General features: G+C 50.4%; 3 protein-coding genes across 3 annotated transcripts in view; 1 reads left to right on the top strand and 2 right to left on the bottom strand.

Annotated features, from left to right (window-relative positions):
* The window catches only part of LRRC56 (leucine rich repeat containing 56), a 66,974-nt gene extending 50,012 nt beyond the window's left edge, over positions 1-16,962 (top strand). The window contains exons 8-14 of the mRNA XM_069107961.1: positions 8,101-8,272; positions 8,784-8,993; positions 9,098-9,162; positions 9,997-10,157; positions 11,557-11,717; positions 14,714-15,023; positions 16,625-16,962. Coding sequence (XP_068964062.1) covers positions 8,101-8,272; positions 8,784-8,993; positions 9,098-9,162; positions 9,997-10,157; positions 11,557-11,717; positions 14,714-15,023; positions 16,625-16,940 — 1,395 coding nt within the window. The 3' untranslated portion in view covers positions 16,941-16,962. The remainder of the gene's footprint in view (positions 1-8,100; positions 8,273-8,783; positions 8,994-9,097; positions 9,163-9,996; positions 10,158-11,556; positions 11,718-14,713; positions 15,024-16,624) is intronic.
* Positions 1-21,780, bottom strand: part of RNH1 (ribonuclease/angiogenin inhibitor 1) — a 140,246-nt gene that overhangs the window by 118,123 nt on the left and 343 nt on the right. The window lies entirely within an intron of this gene.
* Positions 16,974-21,780, bottom strand: part of LMNTD2 (lamin tail domain containing 2) — a 19,289-nt gene continuing 14,482 nt past the window's right edge. The window contains exons 10-14 of the mRNA XM_069107960.1: positions 18,894-19,013; positions 18,521-18,756; positions 18,185-18,306; positions 17,950-18,002; positions 16,974-17,713 (exon numbers count right to left, since the gene is read on the bottom strand). Coding sequence (XP_068964061.1) covers positions 17,555-17,713; positions 17,950-18,002; positions 18,185-18,306; positions 18,521-18,756; positions 18,894-19,013 — 690 coding nt within the window. The 3' untranslated portion in view covers positions 16,974-17,554. The remainder of the gene's footprint in view (positions 17,714-17,949; positions 18,003-18,184; positions 18,307-18,520; positions 18,757-18,893; positions 19,014-21,780) is intronic.

The following is a 21,780-nucleotide window of genomic DNA, read 5'->3' as shown; positions in this document are numbered from 1 at the left end:
CGGGTATGCACCTAGCGAGCTGATGATCTGTGCCGGGTGTGCACCTAGCGAGCTGATGATCTGCGCCGGGTGTGCACCTAGCGAGCTGATGATCTGTGCCAGATGTGCACCGAGCGAGATGATGATCTGTGCCGGGTGTGCGCCAAGCATGGGGAGCACTGTTGGTTTTGTTGTTGAGTCTTTTTGTTTTGCTGTGTCTGATCCTCTATGACCCCATTTGGGGTTTTCTTAGCAAAGATGGTGGAGGGGTTTGCTATTTCTTTTTACAGCTCATTTTATAGATGAGGACACTGAAGCAAATAGGGTTAAGGGACTTGCCCAAGGTCACACAGGTACTGTCTGAGGCCAGAATTGCACTCAGACCCCCCTGACTCCAGGGCTGGTGCTCTATTCATTGCACCACCTAGCCACCTGCAATCTCCTCCAACTTCTGCTGGGGGATTGGCTCAGAACTCATTTTACCTTCAAAACAGACAGAGGGGAGGGGTTTGAATTTGGACTAAAAGTGATTTTGTCCCAATAGAAAAGGATAGATGAAGAAAAATGAGCCAGTGCCTAAGAAGGACTGTCCCTTTTTAATGGAGTGTTGTTTGTGTACAAATAGGGAAAGAATGTCTGCTTTTGAATGATTCTTTGGAAAGGAAGCCACTGGAGGTCAGTCCTCAGGCCTGCAATTGTACACTTGGTTGGGCTATGACTCCAGGTAGGGAATTGGAACTAAATAAGAAGCCCAGGATTTGGGGGTGGCCTGTGGGGTGACATGTTGTCGGGTGGCTTGCTTTCTGGAAACAAAGGAGAGGTTCAACTATCTACCCAGGCCCCACAGAAAAACTGGAACAGTGGCTCAGAACTCTAATGGGTTAAAAATTTGGGGGACAGGGATCATGGGCATCCCTGAGACCAGGAGATTCTGGCTTCTAGGCCAGAGAACAGAAAGTTGCAGTAACACAGGGCAATCGTCCCTGACCTTGGAAGTGATCTTTACTGCCTCAAAGGCAAGAGAAGTTGGGTGAATAGAAGAAAACTGAGCCTGGATTGAGGAAGTTTTATTCTCACTATTGTTCAGTCCTATCTGACTCTTTGTTGACCCCATTTGAGATTTTCTTGGCAAAGGTACTGGAGTAGTTTGTTATTTCCTTTTCCAGCTCATTTTATATATAAGGAAACTGAGGCAAAAAAGGGTTAAGTGACTTGCCTAGGGTCACACAGCTAATAAGTGTCTGGGGCTGGATTTGTCAGAAAGAAGAGTCTTCCTGATCCTAAATCCAGAGCAGTGTCCACCGGACCACTTAGCTGCCCCAGTGTATTTGGGAAGACCCAATGATGAAATGTTGTTTAATCTTAGGATGTGACACTGGACAAGTCATTTGACCTCTATTTTCCTCAGTTTCCTCATCTATAAAATGAGGATAATGACAGCACCTCACTCAAAGGGCTGTTGTAAGGTTCAAACAAGATAATATGTAAAAAGTGCTACACCAATACCAACTATTATTCTTATGAGTAGCCTGGATGTTCCTGATGTTCATCTTTTTACATTACTTGCTCTGAACTTCAAAGGCAACGTCTTTGGTCAATTTTACCTGACCATCTCTTGTCAATTTCATCTCGGGAGCATCTCTTGTCAATTTCATCTCGGGAGCATCTCTTGTCAATTTTGCCTCTACAGCATTTCTTGTCACTTTCACCTCTGCAGCATCTCTCCTTGATTTCATCCCTGCTACATTTTTCCAATATGCCCCCTTCTCTAACATTCACATGTGGACTATTGCAATCGCCTGCTTTGAGGGGGGGGGGGGGGGGAGAGAAGATCTGCCTGCCTCAAGTCCCTCCCCACTCCAGTCCTTTCTCCATTCAGCCACTAAAGTGATTTTCCTAAAGTATCGATCCAATCATATTACCCCCTACTCAGTAAACTCCAGTGGCTCCCTATTCTTCTAGCATCAAATATAAAATCCTCTGTTTGGCCTTCAAAGCCCTTTACAACCTTTCTATCTTTCCAGTCATCTTATACCTTATTTACCCTCATGTACTCTGAAGTCCAGTGACATCAGCCTCCTTCCTCTTCTTCACACAGAACATTCTGCAATTGAGGTCCCACAAAAACAGTGATTCACCCCTAAGTAAGGTGCTGTGAAAAGTTTGACCCACAGTGTTTCAAGTCTGTCTCTCCACCATTGTAACAATCTGACCTCTGCTTGCTTCTCATATACATTTAGAAAGAAATTTCTTAATGGTCTGTGTTGTCATTTTGTTGTTACTGTCCTTGGTTACTGTATTTGTTTACCTTTCTTTTTTTTATTTTCGACTCAAATGCCAGAACACAACATAAACACCAAATTGAGAAAAAAAACAAAAACATAATGAAAAGAAACAAAAACAAAAACAAATCATAAGCTTAAATATTGGAACTTAAATATAAAGTAAGAAAGGAAAAAACGCATGTCGTGTGCATATCAGCACATAAGAGAGGATTCAAAATATGTAACCATAAATTTTCATTTCAAGAAAGCCTGTATGATAAATGCTACTCATTGTGTTGAGAACTGTGCCTCTTTTCTTTGCTTCCCTATAAGTTTCCTTTTGTTCTCTGCTGTGTGCTTTTTTTTCTTTCTAGCTATAGATATCTACCTACACATATACATGTATACATACATATATAGACATATATGTCTATTTATTATTATTATTTTAATATAATTTAATATCATATGTTATAATAATATTATCATTATTTCCCAAACAAATTCTATTCCTGATCTTTGTTTTTATGTTTGTGCAGTTTACCCCTCGGGTGTTTGAAAAGCATATGATTTCTTCAGGTCTGGTTTTCTTTCTAGAAATGCTTCCAAGACCTCTTTTAATTATCAATCTTTTTTCATTTATGAGTAGGCTCTGGTTTGGGGGAAGATTGGTCACCTTGGTCTGTATTTTGCTCTTAGGAACACATAATCCCATTTTGTCTTATTGTTTATGATGGGTGAGTCTTGTGTTACTGTAATTTCCTTTGTCCTGGTTGATTGCAGAATCTATTGTTTGTTAGTGGAACGCTTAAATTTAATCATTATGTATGTTGGAGTTTGCAGCCTACAGTTTTCTCTGTTGATTATTTCAATTGGTTATCTGTCTTCTCTGTTCAGAAGTTCTAGGCAGTTTTCCTGTGTTACCCGTGTTTCCCCGATAATAAGACCTATCCCAAAAATAAGCCCTCCCCTTACTGTGTAAGATTCCTCTAAAATAAGCCCTCCCCTGAAAATAAGCCCTATTGAGATTGCTACTATAGTGAAGGTGATCCCTTGCGCTACACGCTACATTACAGTACCCTCTATATGCACCGTTCCCCCCCCCCCCGTGAAACACACGCTGCGCTCCGAGCTGCATCCAATCAGAGCTGCAGCAGTGAGCACGTCATCCTGTTCTTCCCCAGTGATTTGCTTATTGAATAAAGGTACATTTTTTTGTTCACATTTACCTGTTTATTAAAATTGTTGTCAATGTTCATTAAAATAAGCCCGCCCCTGAAAATAAGCCCTCTGGTGTTTTTCTGTCCAAAAAATAATAATAAGACAGTGTCTTATTATCGGGGAAACATGGGGTATTTCTTACATTCTGGTGTTCTAGTTTTTTCATTTGTCATATTCTTCTGGGAGACCTAGAGTTCTTAACTTGTTTCTATGCATCCTCTTTGAGAACAGTATGTTTTGCTTGTGTAATGTAATACCAAGCAAGGCAACTTCCCAGGTTCAAAATACCAGCATAGGTGCTCTCTATTTTATTCAGTGACAAACCAAGAACAGAGAAGATCAAAACATGACATCATTCAAAATACAGCATTTACTAAGTGTGATTAAATCATCTCCAAGGCCTACCCCACCCCAGGACTTTCCAATCATTCAATCAATTACAAAGTCTCTGTTCCAAATACTTCTCCACCCCTAGGCTATACCTTAATTAAGTCCACCACAAAGCCCCTCTTCTCAAATGGAGATTAGTTTCCAAACATAAGTAAAATACATTCATTTGCTCAACCATAGAACACAAAAAGGTCAAAAGTTCCCCACCCCTGGATCACAATTGAATCTACCCCAGAGTTACATCAAGTTTAAACACAGCACTTAATACCCAAATGGAGGTCTTTTCTTCATCTTGACACGAGGCAAGTTCTCAGCAATCTTAGTTCCTGGAGAGACAAGGCTTAGCAAGGCCACAAGATACATTGCCAGTCCCTTCATGAATTTATCCTCTGTCTGTAGAACAGTCCTAGAACCCCTGAACACATTAGCAAAGCCCTCTCCCAGGATTTCTGTAAACATACAACAAGAAAATCCTTCTTCAGGGCTTCTGAACCAACAGAAAGGCTCCCAGACCCCTGCAACAACAGCACTGTCCTTCACCAGTGGACAGTATTCATTCTGTCTGCCGGACAGTCTCCAGACCCCTGCAACAACAGTACTGTCCCTCACCAGTGGACAGTATTCACTCTCAGTACTGTCCCTCACCAGTGGACAGTATTCACTCTCTGTCTGCAGGACAGTCTCAGGCCTTCTTAACCAAATGCCAGGTTCCAGGACTTCTTCAACAGGACAGTCTTTCACCAGTGGACAAATCTGGCAAAATAACATCAAAACAGACAGACAAAGTACCAGCAAAACAGCCATGTCTCCTCAGTCCTTGGCAGCTCAGGGGGCAGGTCTCAAAAGTCCAGGGCAATTCAAAGCGGCCACCAGCAATCTCTTAGTCTCTCCCTCTCCACGAGGTGCTGCTTCCAAAAAAAACTTCCGCCTCTCTCTTGTCTCTCCAAATCTACGTCACCAGCTCCTCCCACTTCAGGACTTTCTTTTCACATCAACAAGCCCATCCCACAGGTGGGATTAACAAACTCTGGGTTTTAATACAATCAATTTGAAAACCAAGCCAATACAGGGGAATCTTTAATTGCCATTACTATCACAGCTTGTATGGAGAGTTTCCTTTCTTTTACTGTCATTATTTTTTGCTTCTTTTCTTCCATCCACATTTCCTTCACTTCTGTGTACTTGCATTCCCAATCAATTTTTCTCTCTTGTTTCTTTGGTGAGATTTACCACTAGGGATTTAAGTTTTCCTATTCTGCTAAATGTTTTTGCTGCGTTGGCTATAAATTCTGCTTTCTTAATCCTTATTTCTCTTTTAAACCTTGTGTGACTGGGGCGGCTAGGTGGCGCAGTGAATAGAGCACTGGCCCTGGAGTCAGGAGGACCTGAGCTCAAATCCGACCTCAGGTACTTAACACAAAAAGTAGCCATGTGACCAAGCAAGTCACTTAATCCCAATTGCCCTACATTCCCCCCTCCAAAAAAAAAAAAAAAGGCAAAAAAAAACCTTGTACAACTGTGGCTGAGCCCTCTTTCTTCAAGGCATACATACTGTTTGCGTTTTTTCTCTTCATCCTGATGTTATTCACATTACTTCCCACAAGCCCCATCACTGGAGGTTTGAGGAGGAATGAAAAGGTTTGGAAAATATGCCATGGTGTGGAGAATTGTATGTTAATGAGGTGGGTTAAAAGGACGGCTTTGCTGCAGTGAGGGCCCACTTGAGATTGCGGACAGATTTGTAGTGGATTCAGTCAGCACAGTTTCATGATTTTCCCCAGCTTCGTTTGGTGGCACATGAGTAGGAGAAGAGGCAGTGATTGGATGATTGTGCTTGGATTGTGCTTCCCAGCACTTGGAGTTGTCAGGGAAAGATCTATCACAAGATAATGGGTCACAGGATTCACCAGGTGAGGACAGTGCAGGGTTGAGCTGATTCACCAAAGGTTCAAGGTGGAGAAGGGAGAATAAAGTAGACAGTGCAAGGTTGGGAAAGAACTAATGAGTGGGGCAAATGTAGATCACAGTGTGAAGGAAGAATAAGGTTTGGGGTTGCAAGGCAGAGAGAGGAAATAACCACAGATTCTGGCCAGAACATAGAAGTGGAAGACTTGGCATCTCTGTCATAGAGAATGGAGGAGTTGAGGAGCTGGTGGAGGGTGGAGAGCTTCTCCCCGAGGCCCCAGCGTGGCCTCCACCAGCCATGTCTTCATTTCCCACCCAGCAGCACTCCCCAGGACTTTGGCCAGATACCTTCCCTCTCTCCCCTCCCTTGCTCCTCAGCTTCTTTCAGCGTGTGGCCTGATCCTATCGGAATGTGAGGGCAAAGGCTATCTTTTATCCTTCTTGGTGTCTCCCCTGCTCAGCACTGCCTGACACCTAGTAGCTGCTTAATAAATGTTTATTGACTGACTGAAGGAGAGCCAATATGTAATCTGAAGTTTCTTAGTATGAAGGCAAGAGAGAAAGATTCTGACTCAGACACTGAACTCAACTTGCACTACCCCACATAAAGAGCTAAGGCAACCATCATGGAGCTGTAGGAGACTGGGAACATGAGTGAATGACTGGTCCAGGCAAGCTAGTATCTTCCTTTCCTTCCCAAACAGACAAAGTAGAGGTGACATTATTGAGGTCTAGGGATTTTAGGAACCCCAAAATTCAAGGATAAACAATATGGGTCCTGCCTTGAATGAATTCCACTCAAACCTTCTTTCAGCCAGAAACAAGGTTTATTAAAACACGGGTTGGGGTGAGAAAGATTTCCAGAATCTAAGCTATTGGCCAGATTCTTAAGGAATCTGAGCATTATAATGGAGGCAAGATGAACCTTTCATACCTTCCTGGGGCTTTCTCTTGCTGCTGTGATCCAGGATCCAGGACTATGTACACACTGGGCTCTCACCAAGGTTCTGTGGGGTGGTCCCTAGGTGGACTCTACCTAGGATTTTCCTCTTGTGACTGGAAAAACAAGAAAGCAAATATATTTTAACTTTGTTTCCAAAAAACGTTACAGATCAGGTGAAAGAAAAGATAATTCTAAACTAATCATAGAAAAACACGGCTAAAATGTCTTACTCAGTTTAAATAATATAAGGGCTCTACTTGGAGTCTTATCCCATTATCAGGGCGAGTATCCTTGAACCAATTCCACTTCAGAGTTTCCACAGGATTCTCCCTTTCTTTCCAGCCTTGGACTGGGTGAAACAATCTACAACTGATTTTCCATATTTACTGGAGTGTGCATCCCGACATGTTACCCCCACTTCCCCTTGGGCCCTGGTTAGAGTCTGACCCCCCCTGGGATCTCTCCCTTCCCTGATGCAAGTCAGTCGTAACTTTGCAGTAAGTTAAGCTTGCTCTAGTCTCTCCCCTTCCAGGCCCTCAGAATCTCTTCTTTGTTCTGAGATAGCTTCCTGCATTTTATGTCTTATCCAAGCTCTTCAGGGCCCAACCCGCTCTCTCACACAATGGCTTTGATTGATTTTAGGAAGTGTACAGGCCCTGCTCACACTCAGTTTTGATCACTTGACCAACCAAGAAGTGTTCTTATCTAACAATTTTAGTTTTAAATGGGTGGGGTAATCAATGGTGGCTCCCCCACCCTTCCTATTCTTCCTCTAGTTTTAATATTTACTGTCCACAACAAATCCACTGGAATGGATGGACTTTGGGAAAAGGATGTTCAGAATTGTGGCTCAAGTGTTATTTTTTAAACATTTTGTTATAATTATTTTCACTCTGATCTATATCCAAGAGAACACTGACTATGGTAAAGTGGTAGTCTGCTGGTAACTGCGGCTGTCACAGTTATTGTGGGTCTGATTTACACTATCAGAATTGACCAAGTTGTTTTGCACAATGTGGTATTGCTCCTTGGCTATTGAGTGAATCCTGATACAACATTGTGAGGTTCAGAGAAGGGTTTATGGAGGGTGATATTGACAAGGGGCTAGAAGCCGCCTAGAAGTCTCGGGGTCATGTCGCTTTGGCACAGGGGAGCCTTGACCTGGGAATGGCTACTGTGGTCCCCCACCAGGGAGCCTGGAACCCAGCCCTCTGCATCTGGGACCCCCCCAGCCAAGTCATGGGCCTATCCTAGTCCCTGGCACTGGTCAAGCCACTGCCCACTGGCCCTGACTGTGTTCTGGTGCAGTTTCCCTGCCCAAAGGGCTCTCTGAGGGATTTCCCCACAGCCCACAGAATATTTCTGTGTGGTCTGATGGCCCCTGTCTTATCCTTGCAGTCTCCAGATTATAACTACAGGGCTGAGGTGAAAAAGCTCATTCCCCACCTCCAGTTCTTGGATGATGTGCCTGCTGGCCAGACCTCTCTCCAGGCCACCCAGAAGCTCAACAAAGACTGGCTTATTGTCAAGGAGTCCATCAAGGAGGCCAATGTGGATGGCTTGCAGTTTAGTACGTGGCTCATGGGATGGGTGGGCCCCCCTCCCCAGGACCAGGCCACTGTCCAAGCCCCTCCTTTACTGAGGCTCTGGTAGAAAATGAGCTTGAAAAGGCATTGATGGGAAGCTAGAATGCCCATAGAGCCCAGGCAGGCTTCTACTCCATCTGGATGAAAAACCCAGACAAAGAGGAGGTGAAGGTGTATCCTTGTTACAGGCCCGCACCAGAGTCCAGCATCTTCTCACCTAGATGATGTTTCCTGGTACAATTGTCTGATACTGGGCGGGGCTCAGCACAGGGCCATGGCCCAGCAGTCCCTACCTCATGATTGCCTCAGTTTACCAGTCTGTACAGTGCAGAGAGCAACCATGCTTCATGGCAGAGATCCCTAATCTTGGCCTGTGGTTAGCACCCTCCCCACAGTTTACCCAGAATGCCACAGGCCTCCCCCTTGTCCCATGACTTCTGAGAGGGCCCTGTCCAGGGACCAGGTTGACCACCATTCTCTCTGTTTCTCACTCAGATTCTCATGCAGGCATACCGAGACAGAGGTTCAACCCCAATCTGAGGCTGTCTACAAGCCCCTTACCACCAACTCCACCACCATGGCCTCTCTCTATAGGTCGGCTGCCCTGGACAATACCCCTGTCATCTCCTGGGAATCCCCTTCCGGAAATCCCCCTCCCTGAGGATCTGGCCCCTGACACCAATGATTCCAGTGACCTGACCCATGGTATGCATCCCTTACAAGGGGGGAGGGGAGCATGTCTCTCCTCAGGATCTATTGTTCTTCCCTTGACCTCCACCAGAGAGCTCACTCAACCTCCTTCTTTGTAGGTGTCAGCCGGGTCCTCTGTGGAAACCCCATCAAAGGCCTTCAGGAGCGCCGGCAAAGGTTGCATGTAGGTGTTTGGGGAGGGGCCTGGCATTGCACAGCCCAAAGACTCCCTTAGCACACCAGCCCCAAAGAGCCCTGAGCTCAGGCTGACATCTGGGTGGTCAGAGAGGGAAGTGTACAGGCTCCCCAAGGGAAAGTAGGGGCTGAAGGTCAGGAGCCCCCTGGGGTGCAGAACTCTGTTTATTCCCCTTGATAAAGAAGCTCATACCCCACACACAAACACACACGAATACACACACTCAGCAGCAATTCTTGTTGGACCTTTGACCTTCAGGTCACAGTCTTCCCCTCTCCCACCCTGCTCCACACACCCCTTCCTGTCCAACACTCAGCAGCCTTTGGGGCCCCAGCCCACTTCACGCACTAGCTCCAACCTCAGCTAGCAGGTAACCGTCAGAGAAGGTGCACCCCACCAGGCATGGGTCCCTACACCCTACATGGGTCCCCTGAGCCCAGCTTGAGGCTGTCAGCCTCCTGGGCCCAAGCCACCATCTAGCTCTGCTCCAGGCACAGAACGCATGAACCCTGGTCATACTTCTGAGCCGGGCCTCCTTTCCAGATTCTCTGATTCCTCCACCCCAGGCAAACAAGGAAGCCACACCTTGACTAGCCATAGCGGGCTATGGAAGACATAGGCCAAGGGAGGCACTGCCTGCTGAGCCCCCCAGGGACTCCCTTAGGGCACATTCCTATCCAGCACCCAGGACTGTGGTCTCATTAGCTTGGGATGAGCACACTTTCTTTACTCTACAACCTGGACCCCTCAGAGAGGTCAGCTGGCCCCCTGGATTCTCAGCCGCTCAGCCCCATCCAAGGCCCCCTTCTTGCTTGCTCCCAGGACCACAGTGGACTCACAGTGCCCCAGCCTCCAGCCCTGGGGTCTGTCAGGTCACCTCCTGAGGGACCAGAAGTACCCTTGAGTGGGGAAGAGGATGGCTTGGGCTGGCCACCAGACCTCTGGGCAGAGTTCAAGGCTTGGAAGCAGAAGCAGCAGCAACGGTAGGTGGAGGGAGAAGGGCCCCTGCCCCTCTGCTGCCCAGCACTGGATGCCTGGAGCATGTCTGTGGGCTCAGGACTACCCCCCGCAGCTCAGCCACTACAGAGTCCCGGGTCAGGGGCAGAGAGAGCCACTGGGGTCAGGCAGGATTGAGCCCATCTTCCTGCTCTCCCCCCAGCCTCCTCCCTAACTCCCCCTTCTCACACTCTAAAGTGGTCCTTCTCTGCCTGCCTCCATGCCCTCCTGCGTCTAAAGGGTCAGGGGCTTCTGCCTCTGCGGCCAGGGGGAGGTGGTGTGTATGAAGAAAGCACTTGGAGGGCAGGGACTCTCTGAACCCAGAACCAGAGTCTTGGTTTGACTGTGGAAGCCACTGAGAGCCTTCATCAGCTGCCATCTCCCACGGCTGCCAGAGCCTGAGAGCCAGCTGGGTTCTTCTCCCCAAGGGTTCTCCAGGGCCCTAGAAGGTTTAGGGAGTGGCTAGTCTCTGACGGAAGTTCAATCCCCCACTAACTATGTCCCCCCAGTTGAGGGGTCTGAACGAACATGATCATCTCCCCAGTGTCCTGTCCCACTGTGGGTCTCCGGGAGGGGAGAAGATCAGGCACCCAGCCTAGCTCAATCCTCCTGCAGCACAGTCTCACCATGTCAAAGCCCCTGGGCTCAAGTCTGGCCCTTCTGACTTGTCAAGACTTCCCTTTCGGGGGAATCCTGGCTCGAGGTCAATTCAAGATCACTGTGGCTCCTTCAGGGTGTGGGGATTCCACTGCCTGGGCCTATAGCTAAAAAGGGAAGGACAACTGGCCAAACCCAGATTAGTGCATGGTGCCAGCGCTTTGGGTGAATGGGGTTCACGGGAAAGAGAGAGCAGTCACATGGGCTTCAAGATGCAGCCATTGGTGGCTCCCAGCCACATGGCAGGGGACCCTCGATACCCTGAGAACAGGGTCTTCCATCTTGGGTGAGTTGGTCACACTAGTACAAGGGTGCAGGCAGGCAATGGGTCAGATCTGGTGGCCTCATCCCCAGTGACTCAGTTCTGAAGAGGGTTTGGGACCAAGGCCCATCTCTCAGGCTCCCTTGGCTTTGGAGGGGAGAAGTCCTCCAGGCCTCCCACACGAGAAGGCAGCTCAGCCTCTTCTCATGGAAGAGGGAGGCCTTTGGAGGTGCTCTGGGCACTCACCAGATGCCTCATCCATCCGCTGGCTTCAAAGGGCAGCTGCCTTTCCCATAGGCTAGCACCTTCTTCCTCCTCAGATTCTCCACCGCTGCTCACATAGCATCTGTCCCTGGTCAGACAAGCTTCTGCCTCACTCGGTCTTTGTCTGCAGTGCCCGGGGGTGGGTGGGGAGAGCTGCAGGGAGGCCACAGCTGGGGTGCTGAGCTCAGGAGCGGCTGTTTTAGGAGGCTGGACATGCTGGTTGTGGGAAGAAGCTCCCAGCTTTCCCAGGTGTGTTCCCAGGAAGAAAAGGAGCAGGACCCAATTGTGCTGAATGACCAGGAGGAAGAGGAGAAGGCCCAGGGCCTCCTCAGGTCTTGCCCAGGCTCCCCAAGCCCTGCTCCAGGTAACTCCAAGGTTCCACCTTGCTTCCCTTCCTTCCTGCTGCTCAATCAGCTCTTAGCCTCCTGCCTCCAGAAGCTCCCATTTCACTTGTCCAGCCACCTTCCCCTCCTTCTCAAGGCCACCTTTTGTCCCTTGACATCTCGAAGACTCTTCTGGTACCCCCCCCCCCACTCAGGCGAGGGACCAGTAAGAGTCCCTGGAGATCCTGATGAGGGAGGGAGCAGTCTGATAGAGGTCTCCAGCCATGTTGTGCAGCCCCTGGTGGTCAGGGACTCCACTGAGACTGTAAGTGCTGGGTCTTGTACCTAGGGAGACAGACTCGCTAGCCCACAGGGTCAGTCCCTGACATAGAACTGCAATCCCCCCTTTTTATACTGGAGAAGGAGCAGGTCCAGGCGAGGGAAGGGACCCCAGGGTCTGTGCTGCCACCTCAGGCCCCAAGGATGCCTCCTCCCTCCCCTCTCCCTCCAGCCAGCCCCTTGTACCTGCCATGTGCCCCGGGAGCCACAGTCAAAGCCTGAGGGTCTCCCTGCTTGTGGCCCTCCTCCTCTGAGGATCTGGCATAGAGTAGGCACTTAATCAATGCCCCCTCGGTCATCTCCACTCTCACAAAGCTCCATTGTCTTCCCAGCCACTGACTGCTTCCCTTTTCCCTCCAATACACTCATGTCCCCCTATCCTTCCAGACCCTTCTCCGGTCACTGCCACCTCCTGCCTTCCATCCTCCATCTCTTCACTTTCCTGACTGAGAAGGCCATCTCCAATTAGAGCCTCCTCTTCTCCTCCTCCCTTCCCCAAATCTCTGGGATCTCACTGGTCAGCCCAGGCTTCCCCTTCCTGAGTGACCGCCATCATCATGTAACTTCTGGGAGCTGGGGTCAAAGAGAGGGACGGGGAGAGGAGAGTCCTTCCCTCATGGGTCAGTCCTTGGTAGCCACGATGGGCACATAATAGAGGAATCACACCAAAAGGGGCCAGTGGCTAGCTTGCCACTTTAAGAATCCAGCCCCTTCCCCAACAGACTCCATGTTCAGTAAACTGGGCATGCCCACAGAAGCCTGGCTTGTCACATCACCAGCAAGTGGCTGTGGGCCAGGTCCTGTGCTGAGCTGCCCATACAAAGAAAGGTGAACAGCCCTGCCTGCCCTCAGGGAGCTCCCAGTCCAATGGCAGAGACAACATGCTAACATCTTCGTATAGACAAGCTTTAGAGAAGATGTATAGGTCTGGGCACTAAGACAAAGGTGACTGGGAATGACTTCTGGCAGAAGGAAGGGAGGGAAGGCAGAGATGAGGAGGAAGGGAGGGCCAGGCACAGGGATGGCCAGAGAAAATGCCCCAATCCAGAGCTGAAGGATCTTGTGAAGACCAGCCAGGATGCCAGGGAGGAGAGGCGGGTCATGAAGGATGTTAAAGGCCAACCAGAGGATTTGGGATTTGTTCCTGGAGGCCATAGGCCACTGCAGCTTATTGAATGGGATGAAATGGTGTGTGCTTTTAGAGGATGGCCTGGCATGGGGTCACTGCCTGGAGGCAGGCAGACCTCCCAGCAGCTGCAATAGGCCAGGAAGGAGGTGAGGAGGGTCTGTGTCAGAGAAGAAAAGGGGATGTGTCTGAGAAATATTAGGAAGGTAAGATCAGCAGGCCTTGGCATGAGATTGGATTTAGGTGCAAGAAGGTGAGGGGTCCAAGTCCAGAAGGACAGCAGGGTGTTAGCCTTGGGGACTGAGGATGGAGGTGCCCTCCGCATAACAGGGAGAGTCTGGGGGAAAGAGAGTGGGCTCTGTTCTGGATGTGTTGGCTTTCAGCCACCCGTGGGACATCCAGATGGCCAATGGCCAATTGAAGATGTGAGACAGGCTCAGAAGAGAGGTTAGAGATAGATAAGAACACTGGAGAGTGGATCCAGGGGAGTTGAAATCAGCATATAAACTCATCTGGAAGGAGCAGAGGAGAGGGCTCAGGACACACCTGCACAGTGAATGGGCCTGACCCAGAGGAAGAGCCAGCAAAGGAAATGGAAGCTTCCAGAGAAGAGAGTGTTGAGGAGAAGAGGGCCATCTGCAGTGCCCAAGGCTTCAGAGAGGTCAAGGGCAATGAGGGTGGAGAAAAGGCCACTGAAAGATGACTGGGCACTTTGGAGGGAGTAGGTTCAAGTGAAAACCGAGGCTGGAAGCCAAGCTGAGGGGAGCTTGGAAAGGCATTGTGGGCCCGGACAGGAGCTGGCCTTCTCAAAGAGAGCTTGTTTTGAGGCAGGGTAGACAGGCCTGGAGACAGGTAACTAACTGTACAGGATGGAGGGGGTCACTTGTTCCTGCAGAGGGCTCAGGCCACCTCATTAAGTGAGACTGAGGCTAAGGAGGGAAGAGGGTTCTCTTGCCCGTGGCCTCCTCACCTGGGAGAATGGCCAGGGGAGGCTTCAGGAGAGATGAGAAGGTTTGGAAGAGCAGCTATTCCAGGGGGGAGAGGGAGGGAGGAGTGAATACACAGCCTTGCAGCAGGGAGAGCCCAAGGGAGATTGTAGCAGACCCTGTCAGCAGAGTGTTGGGATTTTCTCCAGCAGCAGATGGTGGGAACGACCCAAGGCAGAAGCTTGATGTTGGGAGGACAAGGGACCTCAGAAAAAAAGCCACCAAGGGGGGGGGCAGCATGGAGGTAGGAAGAGGTGCAGGGCTAGCGAGAGGGGAGGGGAGGGAGGCTCCTTTGGGGCAGGGGACCGATGAAGGGCAGGGCCTAGGGCTGGAAGGCACAGGGAGAGGCTGGGAGACCACAGTGGGATTTTCAGGTTCCTGAACGTTGAGGTGGTACCTTGTGGGTGAGAGCAGATGGAGGTCTGACCAGGTCTGTAGATGGCTGAGATGGGCGCGCTTACCTTCCCAGGCCGCATCAGCCTATTAGGGACATATTACTGGAGGAAAAAGACCAAACAGCCAGAGTCCCCAAAGAGTGTCCCATGGTGGTTATCCTGCTGAACCTGTGACCTCCATTGCCTTCCAGATCCTTCCAAAGTCTTGAGCGGTGGCAGCAGAGGGTCAGCTGGAACCAGCTACTCCCTGATCCCTTCTTCCCTCAAGCGCCCATCCCCTCCCCTGCTGCCTAGCCCCAGTGGCCACTCCAGGTCGGAGCTGCGGGGAAGGCGCCTGAGCCTGAACCTTACTGTCAGCCCGTTGTCCAGCTCGGAGGCAGGGACCCACCTAGGGGAGAGGCTAGCCAAGCTGACCCCCCTCAGGTGTCTCACCACTCTGAGAACCCAACCAGAACATCGAGGGATCAAGCCAGCTGTAGGATCCGGACCCACTGAGTCCAAGTAAAGAATCTTTCCAAGTGCTCGCCCTGACCTCCCAACCCCCAGCAGGAAGGACCCTCTGTGTCTCTGCACATCTCATGTCCGTATATGTGTGTGTCTTCTATTTCTGTGTCTGTGTAACAGTCTGCATCTGTCTCTTTTCTTCTCCCTCTTCCCTGTCTGTTTCTGTCTCTTCTTTCTTAATAGTTTAATATACTAAAATTAAATTTATTTTTAGTTTCCAACATTCACTTTCATAAGATTTTGAGTTCCAATTCCCCCCTCCCCAAGACAGCATGCAAACTGATATAGGCTCTACATGTACAATCATATTAAACACGTGTCCACGTTAGTTATGTTGTGAAAGAAGAATCAGAACAAAAGGGAAAAACCACAAGAAAGAAAAAGAAAAAGTCATCTGCTGCAGAGCACCTTCAGTCCTGAGCCCTCGGGAGCTGTCCTAGGTCCTTGTGTTGCTGACAAGAGCGGAGTCTGTCCCAGTCAGTCATCACACACTGTGGCTATTACCGGGCTGCGCTCTGGGTCTGCCCCCTGCACTCAGCATCAGTTCTTGTAAGTTTTTGCAGGTTTTCTTGAAGTCCGGCTGCTCGTTTCTTATAGCACAGTAGGGTTCTGTTACGTTCATATGCCACAGCTTGTTCAGCCACTCCCCAACGGATGGGCAGCCCCTCCATTTCCAGTTCTTGGCCACCTCACAAAGAGCTGCTGGAAATGTTTCTGTACATGTGGGTCATTTTCCCTTTGTTCTGATCTCTTTGGTAAACAGATGTAGTACACCCTTTTGTGTCTATTCACCAAGTGGCTTTGATTGCTGCTTTATAATACAGCTTAAGGTCTGGTACAGCTAGGCCACCTTCCCTTGCATTTCTTTGTTATTAATTCCCTTGATATTCTTCCAGATGAATTTTGGTGTTTTTTCTAGCTCTATAAAATTATGTTTTGAGGGAAAGCTAGGTGGTGCAGTGAATAGAGCACCAGCCCTGGAATCAGGAGGACCTGAGTTCAAATCTGGCTTCAAACACTTATCACGTTCTAGCTGTGTGGCCTTGGGCAAGTCACTTAACCCTGATTGCGCTGCCTTCCCCTCCTCAAAAAAAAAAATCATGTTTTCGTAGTTTGATTGGTAAAGCACTGGATAAGTAAATTAATTTAGATAGAATTGTCATTTTATTATATTAGCTCAGCCTGCCCATGAGCAACTGATATTTTTCCAATTATTTGGATCTGGACTTTGTGGTCATAGTTCCTGGGTTTGTCTTGGCAAGTAGACTCCCAGATATTTCATATTGTCTCTTCTCTGTCTTCTCTCAACACTCCTCTCTCTCTCTCCCCCCTCCCCCTCCTCTCTCTCCCCTCCATTTCTGTGTCTGTCTCCTTCCTCCTTCCCCACCCCCCATCCTCTCCTGGCAGGAAGGGGAGGGGGGAGGCCAGTGCCCTGGGAATGATTGGGAAGCCCCTGCCCTCAGGAGCCCCACACACCCCATTCCAGCAGGCATTGATGCACCACCCCCTTGAAGAGGAGACTGGGTGGGGGGAACCAGGGAAGGGCATCGACCCCTGGGCAGGCCAGGCCAGGCCTTTAGCTGCTTCTTTCCCCTCAGGCACAGCCCAAGGGGCCTCAGATCAGCAGCCATGGTCCAGGCACCAGCATCTTTTGTTTCCTACACACCCTCCCCACTGGAGCCAGACTTCTCCCTCCTCAGACATCAGACAGAGAAAAGTGCACCCAAAGGACTGAGCTGTAGGCAGCCCGTTATCCACTCTCCAGCCAAGGCCCCAGAGAAGATGCGCCTGCCAGCCCCGGCCCGGCTGCTCCCCAGCAGCACCAGCACCCTTCACAGGCTGCCCAGCAGGGGACCCACCGCTACCCCACCCCCGACACCCCCAGCACATCCCCAGAGGAACTCCAAGTCTTAACACTACAGTGGCAGCTGTTTGGGCAGGCAGACACGGCCCCCAAGGCCTTGGCACAGATCCCAAGGAGGCAGAGTCCAGAGAAGGTCCCTTTGGCTGCTGATCCTGTCAGTGACTCTGTGGAGGGGGCGGCAGGGATGAGAGCCAGCTAATGCCCCAGCTGAGGGCCATCTCCACTGCACCCCATGAGTCCTAAGAGAGGAGGGGCTGGGCCAGGGAAGGAGACCAAGACGCTTGGCTCTGGGGGATCCAAACTTCTGACTGACGTTACATGATGTGGGCACCTCAGCCTGGTGGAGCGTGATGAGTTGTGGGCCGGGATCCTGATCCTGACCCATCAGATACTGGGGCAGGCCTCCTTCTTTCCCCATCATTCTCCTCTCTCATTTGGACAGACATGTATCAGGGTTTATTTTCAGTTCATACTGGCTAATAGATGAATTATGCACCCAGTATCTGGCTTCTGCTCCAGGCCACCTCTCCCACCTGCCCAGGGCTCCCCCAGAGCCATAGACACCCCTCCAATCACGCAGAGCCTCCTGCCATGTCGCTTAGCTCCTTGAGGCATATGTATTGTGGGATATGTCTGTGCCCCCCCACCCCACCCCCCATCCTCCTCACAGAGGCTCCCTCAGCTCTTTGGTGATGGGGGGATAATTCAGATGCTTCAGCCCAAATCTGCTCTCTGCGGTCTTCTGCACACTCAGGGCCACCATGGGACAGTCCACGTCCACAAATTTCCTGCAGATCCGTGGCGGCAGGAACTGGTTTGCTCTCTGAGGGGAGGGAGGGGGCCAGTCATGGAAAAGGGGGGCCTGGTGGGGTAGAAGCAGCAGTGGGGGGGGGGAGGCTGCCTGTGCTGTGGGAATCCCATAGTGCTTAGAGAGGCTTCCTGGCCCCCAGAGGGGCAGGGCCTTGTTCCTAGGCTAGCCCCCTTCCCCAAACAATGCCCCTCCACACACACTTTCCCCCAGGCTGTGAGGTCTCACACACACACACACAAGCAGCTCACAGGAATGCACTTCTCCTGCATCTTCTTGCCAATGTCTGGCAGCTGTGTCAGCTCTGTTTGGGGAAGATAAAGAGCCAGTCTGAGGGTCAGCCCTCAGCAGCCAGCCCTCCCACCCCACCGCCACCTCCCCATGGTCAGGGATGGAGTCCTGGGAGAGTCATAGGGAACAGTCTACCAGAGACAGAGGGACAAGCAATGAGGAGGGGAGAAAATGAGGGCGCTCTTTGGGGGGCACCTGGAATGCTGGGGAGTGGCACCGTGCCACCATGAAGAGACCCCCTGAAGGCCACGACCTCTTTAGCCTCCCTCTGGCTGACGTTCTTGGATGTGTTGATGCTGGGGATGGGGTTCAGGGACCTGTGTGGGGACAGCAGGTGGCCATGTACCATTGTGCAGAGGCTGGCCTGGGGCAGGGGCAGGGCTGAGGTTGAGGGGCCTGCAGAGCTGTGTCCCCTGAGGAATGAGGGATGGGTGTGGGAGTTGGGGAAGGGAAAAGTGAGGATGCATTTAACCCCAGGCCGGGAAGCTGGCAAAGCCTGGGCTGGTCCCACTCATCCCTCCTACTGCACACCTGCCTCTGTGGGACTCAGGCTGGCCCTCCAGGCTCTGGGGAAGCCCTGGGATCTTGATCTTCTTTCGGGTCTGAAAATGCCGGTGGTGGCTCTTGATCCCAAGACCTGGGGCCTCCTGGGGCTTCTCTCTCTCGGCCTCAAGAAGGGGATAGCAGTCAACAGACACATCCGTGTGGTCAGCGAAAGATCTGGAGGCCTCCGTCACAGAGTGCTGTGCCTGATACTCGCTCATCACCTGGGGGATTGACTGGTCACCTCATCTCCCCCAGGAGAGGAGCTGGAACCTGCCCTGCCCACGGTGATGTCCCCACACCTGTGGTGGCAGCGTTCCCAGGGACCAGAGCCCTCCCTCCCATGGCCCCTGCCACTCACCTGCCCCTTGTGGTTCAACAGGAGAGTGACACAGCCAGGGTTGGTGTGGAAATGGATCAGCTCCCTTTGCATTGTCTGAGGCATGTGCTTCCTTGCCAGGCTGACCCCTTCACCCCACACCTGCCCCAAGAGTCCGGTCAGACCAGTTCCCTATCCTGGGTCAGTGTACAGGAAAGGGTGTGCTCCCTTGGGCAGCAAGAAATACTCAGGAAATGGAGACTGAAAGGGGATAGCTGGGAGAGGTCCAGAGGGGCTTGAGCCTAGCACCCAGCCCAACCCTAACACTCCAAGAGGCTCTGAAGCTTTGGGGTCATTTGTACCTATTGCTGGGGGCCTCTTATGAGGCGATGGGCTTTTTCAGAAGTCACAATGGAACAGGGATGGCTTCTGCAATGCACAAGCCTACTTACAACGCAGAGTTCTCCTTGAGAACTACATTCCCTAAAAGCCTGTGTGATATAGCTCCAAGCATGGACACCCCTGTCCAGCTATTTGCTGGTCTTATGAGCAGAAGCTAGAAAGTAGCAAAGTCTGGGGGGATGTAACCAGAGGAGAGAAGGACAACAGCTGGACATCAGTGGCAGAATGGGAAGGGGCCGAGATGCATGGGAGGCTAATGGTGGTCATAGGGAAAAGCCCAGGTATCTGTCTGCAAGTCATGGAAACACAGCTGCAGCTTGTGTCCCTGCCAGCTCCCGAGTGACAAAGGTTCCCCCCCCACACACATACACATGCATACATGCATATACACACACATACTCTGTTGCTTGGGCACCTTTCCAAGCCCTTTGTGCTGAAGCGAGGACAGAGCGAGGGGACCATGGGTTCCACTCCCCCTAGGAAGGGTGCATAGAGAGAAGCAGCCTTGAGAGAGGACACCGGAGTACTGTCCATTTAAAGGTCACACTTGTCTCTTTGCCTTTTCAGAGCAAGGGGGAGGAGCTGGCCCCCTTCTCACCCCAGGAGGTCAATACAGAGAACCAGATGTCACTGAGATGTCATACCCAGTGATCCTGCTTTGTAGAGTGAATACTTTTATCTGATTCAATGGAAAGGGCCGATGCCATTGGCTGGCTGAGAGCTGTCCACACTCCAGCTGCCTGAGAGTTCTCTGCAGTTCAAACAGAAGCCAGGAGACAGGGAAGAACCCAACGCTTCCCTTCTCTCCCTTCCTCCAATCAGGTGGGGCCTCTAGCAATGGGGCTACTCTCCCAGGAAGTACCATATCCAGTAATTTGAACTTCATTTCTTGATAGAGGAGGCAGCAGTCACACAGGGACACATTCTCCTCTCAGATATAGACACGTGAGGTTGGCAGTAGTTTCAAAGAGCATGTCAGCAGAGAAGAGAGCTAGCTTTGAATCCCAAGAAATAGTAGACGCTAGCAATAACATTTGAAAGTCAAACTGCAGAGAGAAGGTCCTGAAAGATCCTCAATGCGAATCCTTCGCATGCGGCGAAGACCCTGAGCCCCAGTGGGGAGCCCTGCAATGTCTCCATGAGTAGAGAAAGGCTATTGAGGCCCAAAGTTCTGGAATTGTGAGTTATCCACCTGCCTCCCTCTCACTTTCTAAGTTTGTGCTTCCTCTCCCTCCAGGTGCTGTATTCATGAAAAAGTGCACTCTGGGTTCACTGAGGGTGGAATTTTGTTAACTTTGTTCTTACTGTGTCTTCGTAATACCTGCACTAAAAGAAAATTTATCTACTGGTGACACACAGCAGAGGGGGCTTGTGAATTGTCCCAGTAGAAGTGGTACCCATAGTGCATTCCTTGAATACAAAGTAGCCAGTGCTCTATGGAAACACAACCTTCAGTGCAGGTTGGGGGCAGTAGGGGGTATTACCTAAGCAAATGTCCTTCATTTGACCGAGGGTGATGGGGACTCAGCACTAGGAATATGAACATAGATTTGAAGTAGTTCTAGATGAAGTTGACAATTCTCTACACTTTGTGGGTTCATTCCTGGATTGTTCTAACAATGCCAGGACCCTCAAAGATCACCAGCTAACTGGCATTTATTAAGCATCTACTATGTGCCAGGCACTGTGTTAAGGGGTATAAAGATGTACTGGAGGCAACCTGGGGATCAAAGAAAGGTAAAAATAGGGCCCTGCCCTGGGGGAGTTCACAGTCTAATGGGGGAGACAACATAAAGACATAGACAAAATAAATAGGAGGTAATCAACAGAGGGCAGGCACTAGAATGAAGGCTTCCTAGAGAAGGCGGGATTTTAACTGGAACTTGAAGGAAGCCAAGAGGTCAAGATGCTGAGATAGAGCCTTCCAGCACACATACAGTGTCAGGAGATGGGGAGGTGGCTGGTGTCACTGGATTACAGAGTACACAGATGACAGAAATGTAAGCCTGGAAAGGTAGAAAGGGACCTGAGTGGGAAGGGCTATAAAAGCCAAGCAGAGGCTTGTACATTTAACCATAGAGGCTAGAGACACACTGGAATTTATTGAATTGGGAGTTAGGGGAGAGGCAGAGAAGGACATGGTCTGACCTGAAATTTAGGAAGATCACCTTGGTGGCTAAATGGAGAATGGACTGGAATGAGTAAAGACTGAGGCAGGCAGACCTCCTACCCAGCAGCTACTATGATAGTCCAGGTATGAGGTGATGAAGGTCGGCCCCAGAGTAGGGGCAGTGTCAGAGATAAGAGGACATATTACAAAGATGAAATAGACACAAAATGGGGTAGAGGTGAAGCTGACAAGAGAAGCCACAGAGGTGAAACTCACAAGAGAAGCTGCAGAGGTGAAACTGACAAGAGAAGCGGCAGAGGTGAAACTCACAAGAGAAGCGGCAGAGGTGAAACTGACAAGAGATGCGGCAGAGGTGAAACTGACAAGAGAAGCGGCAGAGGTGAAACTGACAAGAGA

The sequence above is a fragment of the Petaurus breviceps genome, unplaced genomic scaffold, assembly GCF_028583685.1.
Source record: "Petaurus breviceps papuanus isolate PSGF00001 unplaced genomic scaffold, PetGlider_PUasm1.0 90317, whole genome shotgun sequence".
Taxonomy (NCBI): domain Eukaryota; kingdom Metazoa; phylum Chordata; class Mammalia; order Diprotodontia; family Petauridae; genus Petaurus; species Petaurus breviceps.
This window is presented reverse-complemented; position numbering and strand designations above follow the sequence as displayed.